General features: G+C 40.0%; 1 protein-coding gene across 1 annotated transcript; it reads right to left on the reverse strand.

Annotated features, from left to right (window-relative positions):
• Positions 1–1,470: 1,470 nt before the first annotated feature.
• On the reverse strand, positions 1,471–3,807 carry LOC125242070 (peroxisomal catalase 1-like). Its single transcript, XM_048150771.1, has 2 exons — positions 3,685–3,807; positions 1,471–2,964 (listed from the first exon to the last, which is right to left on the reverse strand). Exons 1-2 carry the CDS (start codon positions 3,805–3,807, stop codon positions 1,471–1,473), a joined length of 1,617 nt encoding a protein of 538 aa, XP_048006728.1.
• Positions 3,808–7,272: the final 3,465 nt, after the last annotated feature.

The raw sequence follows: 7,272 nt of genomic DNA on the forward strand, positions 1-7,272 counted from the left end.
CCATTTTGTACGATATCGAGGTCATTTAGTTCACTTTCGCTATTTCTAGGCATTTTTGAGAAGTTAACAAAACGCCTAAACAATATTCCTTCTGGCCAAAAATCCTCACTAAGAAAAGTGTTCAGCTGGCTTTTAGGCACAAGCATTTTGTAGGCATTGTAGCCTTTGTCAACTTTTAAATTCAATTTATGCAGCGAAACATTAATTCGTACCTTATTGTATACATGCGCAGTTATGTCCTCCTCCTTAGTGGACTTGTCAACATTGTATAAAAACAACGGAATCTTGATGTCGGCCGCTTTAAATTTACCGTTAATTTCAGTAACTCCTTTCCCAATTTTTCCCACAATCCTATTTCTCAATCTTTTACGCTGCATTAATGTCCATTCCTCTGAAGGGTTTTCTGTCTTCCATTGACCCGGCATTTTAAGTTTTTCAGCTAAAGATACTTGAAAATCAGGTTGAGATACACCCGCGCACATTCGTGTGTTGTTTGAATGTGCACTCGATAAGTTTGCATGTGACGTTGTTGCTATTGCGCGCGCATTATCTGTTTGTCTCGAATCACTAGTGCACATTCGCTGATCTGCGCGCGCTGTCTGTGAACCCGAGTGTAACATAGGTACATTTGCATGCGCACTCGCATCGTGCGACATAGGTGATTTTGGCAGAGCAACCGCACCGTCCTTACTCATCGCGGCTGCAGTATTGGTAGACTGGTTTAACATACGTGGTATTGAAGTCACATCACCGTTATCGCTGGCCGCTTGTTTGTTTTGTTCGTTGCTTTGACTCGCACTGTAGGTAGATACGTCTCGATATGAATGTGTTGATGTTTCTGACGGCTGTTCGGGACTATTTACTAACGAACTACAATTATTTGAGTTTAATACCGAGATATGTTTCAGTCCCATAGGTCCGCTGTCATAATTGCAGTTGCGGTTTATGTAATTCCCACGCCTGGTATTCACATTATTGTAGTCATTTTGATAAACAGTCTATGTCGATAATTTTAGGTCATTAACCTCATTTTTTAACTTTTGAAATGTATCGATGGAAACGCAGCGTTCTTGAACCATCTGTACCTCCTTCTTTAAAACTAAAATATCTTTAAGTAGTCGCGTTACATCCACATGATCGAACGTGATCGGAGGCAGTTTCTGAAGATCCCGGGCAACGAAAATCGGAATAAACTCAGGATCCGTCTGTTTCATTAAGGTGATTATGTCGTTAATGTCACGCTGTGTTTTTCCATTGCTTTACGAATCTTGATACGTTTCTCTGCTGGTATTGAATCGTATAGTAGTTTCTTAGCGCCGCGTAAAAACCCTTTCTTATCCCAGTAAATCATGGAGCAGTTTCAGATGAAACCAAGTTTTTCCTAAAAAATGTGCCGATAGGCAACTGTAGAACAGGTATTTTTGAAACCTACTCGTCAATTAAACTTAAACAAAACAATATTTTGTGTTACTACTGACAGTTAGGTACTAGATCATATGTTTTAGGATTCTCCTCAACTAATACCAGTCTCGGGCGCGACAATATCTTCTGTGCCTCAGCGAGAGGCAACGCTGCCTCAACGCGCGCCCCAAGGTCACGGTCTACGAGGTACATGATCCTCAGCCATTCCTTCTGCGCTTCTTCGACCGCGTTCACCATTATGCCCGCTATGTTTGTTGCCAACCTTGTCCTTTTACCTTCCGTATTGACGTAAGTATTGTAGAAATAAGCAGACTCTCCAAGATCTGTCGACTGACGGAACTTTATCATGGGGGACTCTTTAGGTCTCGCTACGTCTACAAACGGAACTGGGCCATTAAACAAGTTCTGATAGTAATTCGGCGCATCTTTCATATTATCTAGCACTGGCGGTACGCCGTCCCGATTATAGGTTTTCGCATACTTCGGCAGATTGACTTCGATATTATTATGGTTGATGCCTAACCGATGAGCTTGAGCATCTCGGTAGGAGAATCTTCGCGCTTTAAACATGTCGTCAACCGGTCCTGGTATTCCGGGCACCAAATTTCCGGGATTGAAAGCCGCTAGTTCGCTATCCTTAAAGTTATTGTCAGGATTTTTGTTTAAAACTAAGCGTCCAATAGTTACTGTATGATATGTTCCGTTTCTCCATAACGCGCCCATGTCGAAAGGATTGTAATTAAGTTTAGTAATGTGGGCCTTAGGAATGATGTCTATGTCTAGTCTCCAAGAGGGGTAATTTCCAGCGGCTATTGCATCGTAAAGATCTCTATTGGAGTAGTCCGGGTCATTAGATCTCAGAGCCACGGCAGCTCGCTCGCTGAGCAGCTCCAAGCCTTGTTCACTTATAAAATTGAATCTTACGAAATAGCTGTCACCATGTTTGTTGACGATCTCATATGCGTGGATAGGAAATGCGTTCATATGTCTGTAGCCATTAAATATACCGAAATCAGAGAGCAGCCATAATATTTGGTGGATGGCTTCAGGAGTATGACTGATGGCATCTAATCGAGCTGTAGAATCGATAACATATGTCTTTGGATTTCTCTTGAAAGCATGATTCAATGGATGTAACAAATGTGGAGAATTATAGAGGAATACTGGGAATGATAAGGACAGGAAATCTAAATTGCCGTCGTTCGTGTAGAACTTGGATACTAAGGCTCCTGTTTCTCTCACCACGTCTAAACCGTCGCGACCTTGGATAAGGTAAGAGAATCTGACGAAGGCAGGAGTTCTCTTTCCGATGCCATTAAAGACATCCGCTTTTGTATATTTGGAGACGTCGTTGGTGACTTCGAAATAGCCGAAAGCACCCGTGCCGCGCGCATGCACCACGCGCTGTGGAATGCGCTCGTTATCAATAGATGTTTGCAGATCCCAGAAATACTGACTGTTGAAGAAATCGGTGTTGAGGGTAACTGTCTCCCGCACATCCACCGGTGAGCCAGCTGATGTTGTTAACACTCCGATAGGTTTCTGCAATTAAATACACATTGAACTTTTAACAAAAGTCTTTACTTAGGTAACAAGAACAAAATAAATTCAGGAACTAGGTACAATGGAATTAATTACAGTTCCAAATTCAACAACAGTGCAAAAGTGGGTCTGAGCCTGAGGAGTTTAGAGAACTACAACTGACGTTGAAACAGTAGATTATGTCATGTTACGTAGTTTTATCCTCATGAATGTGATGATCTTTTATTTTCACTAGGAGGCAAAGTGATATTCGAAAACTAAAACATAACCCTATTAACCCTCACAACGCTTTGGGTCCCAATTTTTGAATCAATATTAAACTCTGTTGTTTGCTAAACACATGGGTTCTCAAATTGATGTGATAAGCAATTGGAGGCTCCTAAATTAATTTATTTTTCGCCTCACCAACTGGTAAAGGCTCTCTTGACTCCTCAAAAATGCATGAAAAACTAGCATTTTATCTACAACGTAAATTCATACAAATTTTTACTTGATTTACGAAGCTAGCTGGTAAAATTGACCTTTAAACAAATTTTTTTTGGTCAATTTTTTTTTTCTTTTTTTTGTAGTAACAATGTGTGGTAGCGACCTTTAAAATGTAATGGAAAATGGGTGGGAAAAAAAACTTTTTTTAACATTGATAAAATAAGCAACAACTACTGTGTAAACTTTGTCATGGCGAGATACTGTCACGCCAATGCTTGTCCTGCAGATGCTTACCGGATGTCTGAGTTTGAAGTCCTCTAATTGTCTCTGTACAGCGTCTAAGGTGACGTTAAGGTACTCGATTCCATATGCATTATTGGCTATGGCCACGCAGACTAACACAACTGGCCACCGCATGGCTGAAGATGATAGTGTGCGATATGAAAAATTCTTATATTAACTGATTTACGTGATCTCTTATAATTCTTGTAACTTTGTTTAGGAGGATACCGTTTAAACGCTAGTAAATCCGTAGCGGAAAAATATAATCAGCCTATATTCTGCTTGTGTACTTCTAATACACATACTGCTTATTAAGTTTAATGCGTTCTCGTAATACTTTTGTGTACACAAATGAGTAAACAAGAATCAATATAATTTCAATGTAATATAAATTTATTTAGTTGTGTTTCTTAAATGTTGTTTCATTATTACATAAAGCTATAAATCGTGAATTTGCATGTAATCTGTGGAAGTGACTGAATACAGACATCATGTTTTTAATTTTATTTCTTAAAAAACCGGCCAAGAGCGTGTCGGGCCACGCTCAGTGTAGGGTTCCGTAGTTTTCCGTATTTTTCTCAAAAACTACTGAACATATCAAGTTCAAAACAATTTTCCTAGAAAGTCTTTATAAAGTTCTACTTTTGTGATTTTTTTCATAATTTTTAAACATATGGTTCAAAAGTTAGAGGGGGGGGGGACACACTTTTTTTCCTTTAGGAGCGATTATTTCCGAACATATTAATATTATAAAAAAACGATCTTAGTAAACCCTTATTCATATTTAAATACCTATCCAACAATATATCACACGTTGGGGTTGGAATGAAAAAAAAATCAGCCCCCACTTTACATGTAGGGGGGGTACCCTAATAAAACATTTTTTTCCATTTTTTATTTTTGCACTTTGTTGGCGTGATTGATATACATATTGGTACCAAATTTCAGCTTTCTAGTGCTAACGGTTACTGAAATTATCCGCGGACGGACGGACGGACGGACAGACAGACATGGCGAAACTATAAGGGTTCCTAGTTGACTACGGAACCCTAAAAAACGGTATCGTGCGTGCAGCGGGACGGGGCGTGCGTCGTGTAGAGCTTAAGTAGAGCGGTGAAATTATGATACTTATTACTTTTATATTTTCTTTCTCCACTTTTCATCGTCGCACCGTTCGACAGGGCGCTCATCCACACACCTTGCAACCTAAATGTTCGCGCACCGTGCGGTTTCAGAGGCATTTCCTCCCGCGGACGCTCCGGCTGTGGAATGAGCTCCCCGCCGAGGTATTCCCTATGAACTACTACAGTATGGGGTTCTTCAAAAAACGAGTGTGAAAGTTTCTAATGGGTCGGTGACGCGCATGTGACACCCCTTGAGTTGCAGGTGACCGCTTTCCATCAGGCGGACAATATACCAGTTTGCTACCGACGTGGTATAAAAAAAATATTATCAAAAATAAATTGATATTGTTAATACTAGGGCTCTGGATATTCGTTACTACCCGCCGATCCGTGCGTCCGGCCCCTTAGCCCCGGCGGTGCTAAGCGTCCGAACTACCCGAACCCGCCGAAGTCCGTTCCCGTGTAGTGCCGTTCGCGCGTGTAGTGCCGAATCGGCGTTCGGGGCCGGACGGCCGGACGCACGGACTTCGGCACCGTTCGGGTATTGAACACACGAGGCGGCCGGCGGACCGATCGACTTATTGCCGTGCCGGTTTGTATTTAAAAAATAGGTGAATTTTAAAATTTATGTTAATATAGCGAACGAATACGAATTGGTTTTATACATACTCATTTTATTTGAGTCAATAACGTGTTAATTACATTTTTTTCACTTATTCCCGTTACGTTATAGGCTATACAAATATTACAAACGTATTCTTATAGGTCCATAATTTCGCCAGACACACTAGTCTACTGGTTTTTTTTTTCAATAAAGTTGCTTAAGGCAATTGCGAGTTTAATGGACTTTATTTGTCTCTAGGTTAACTAATAGAAGGGTATTGGTTTGTGTGAAAAATACTATATTAGTTCTATTACTTGATTGTTTTATGATGTTCATGGTGCCTTACTAACTACCTATAGGGACCATACCACCTATAGGTACTTACTATATGTACAGATGCTGACAAATATACTTCAAAATATTGTCTTCGGTTACCGCGACAGTTTATTATAGTTATATCTATGTCTCATAGCTTTAAAATAAATACATAAATAAATATTGGGGACATTACACAGATCGACTTAGCCCCAAACTAAGCGAAGCTTGTACTATGGGTGCTGCGCGACGATATACATACTTAAATAGATAAATACATAACTATGGAAACGGATTATATCGCGTATACTAAATGAAATGTATTTGAACTATCGAGTTATTAGTTTTTATCTAAGAAGTTAGTAGAATTAACGTCGCATGAGAAGACAAAGGTAACAATGACTTGTGGGCGGCACAATAACCAATACCCGTGGTGATTTTTACTAATAATAATGACACTCAAACCTCACACCCGGCTTCCCTTTGACATGGACAAACCTTTTGTTTGAAAAGTTCTAGATGTAGCCGCGCTGTTTTACAAATACCTAGTAAAGAATGGTATATTTTTTTGTTATTTTGGAGGGAACCACCTTGAAGTGAATATGTATCCATAGTCCTGGTTCTTAACTTGAGCTAGTCGGATAGGGTGTGACAAAAAGCATGAGACTTGACATGTATATAGGTAACTTACAAACACAACAGAAAAAAATAGAAGTACGCAGACGCCGAGGTGTCAATGTTTTCCCTCTTTTCCCTCATTTTTATATCACTATTTTCAGGTTTTTTATATTGTTATGAAAACCGTGAAAGCTATAATCACGATATTTAGGAATAGTATATTCTCCATAAAATTTTCTACAATACTGTCTTTTAAAGTAGGTGTCTTTTAAGGTGGGTAGGTAGGCTTTAACTCATCATTTTCAAATTATGCTTAAGTCCCCCGCATAATATTTGTTTTTAACTACTAGTGGGATGAGTAAGGGGTGTGCTATCGACTGTTAGTAGTATACTTTAAATGTAAGTATTGTAGAAGACTCCTCGGCGTGTTTCTACTTCTATTTATTCTTATGAACGTCAAAGCTATGTGCATACCAAGTTTCATGCTTTCTGACATCATACTAATTTAGGCCACTGAAAACGCGTGCTCTATGTAATAATGCCTAAAATGTAAAGCATAGAAAAAATCGAGTAGTTAAAATTTGTCCTCCAGTCACAATTGCTCCGCTGTCCCTTTTTCATTTTAGTTATTAAGGTTTTATCATTTTTGGTTGTTTAAACTGATTTTCATATTCGCTTGAGCCAAGAACGCGAACGATCATCAAGCATCACTATACGTCGAGAACGGATCGGACCCGCGGATTTTTAGAGTCCGTCGATCCGGACACACGGACTACACGGGTACCCGGACCTTAATTACACGGTCCCTAATTACCCGTTCCAAACGGGCCAGAAATCCGGATTCGTGTAACACGGGAACGGATACCCGGCAACGGGTACACGAAACACGGACGTGACCGGGAGCCCTAGTTAATACCGCCTAAACCTGTGATCTAAGAG

Source organism: Leguminivora glycinivorella, unplaced genomic scaffold (assembly GCF_023078275.1).
Source record: "Leguminivora glycinivorella isolate SPB_JAAS2020 unplaced genomic scaffold, LegGlyc_1.1 Scaffold6, whole genome shotgun sequence".
Classification (NCBI taxonomy): domain Eukaryota; kingdom Metazoa; phylum Arthropoda; class Insecta; order Lepidoptera; family Tortricidae; genus Leguminivora; species Leguminivora glycinivorella.

Coding starts and splice junctions, on each gene's coding strand:
- LOC125242070 (XM_048150771.1), bottom strand. CDS start 3,807: ATGCGGTGGCCAGTTGTGTTAGTCTGCGTGGCCATAGCCAATAATGCA. Junction 2,965..3,684: donor ACTTCAAACTCAGACATCCG/GTAAGCATCTGC, acceptor ATTTAATTGCAG/AAACCTATCGGAGTGTTAAC.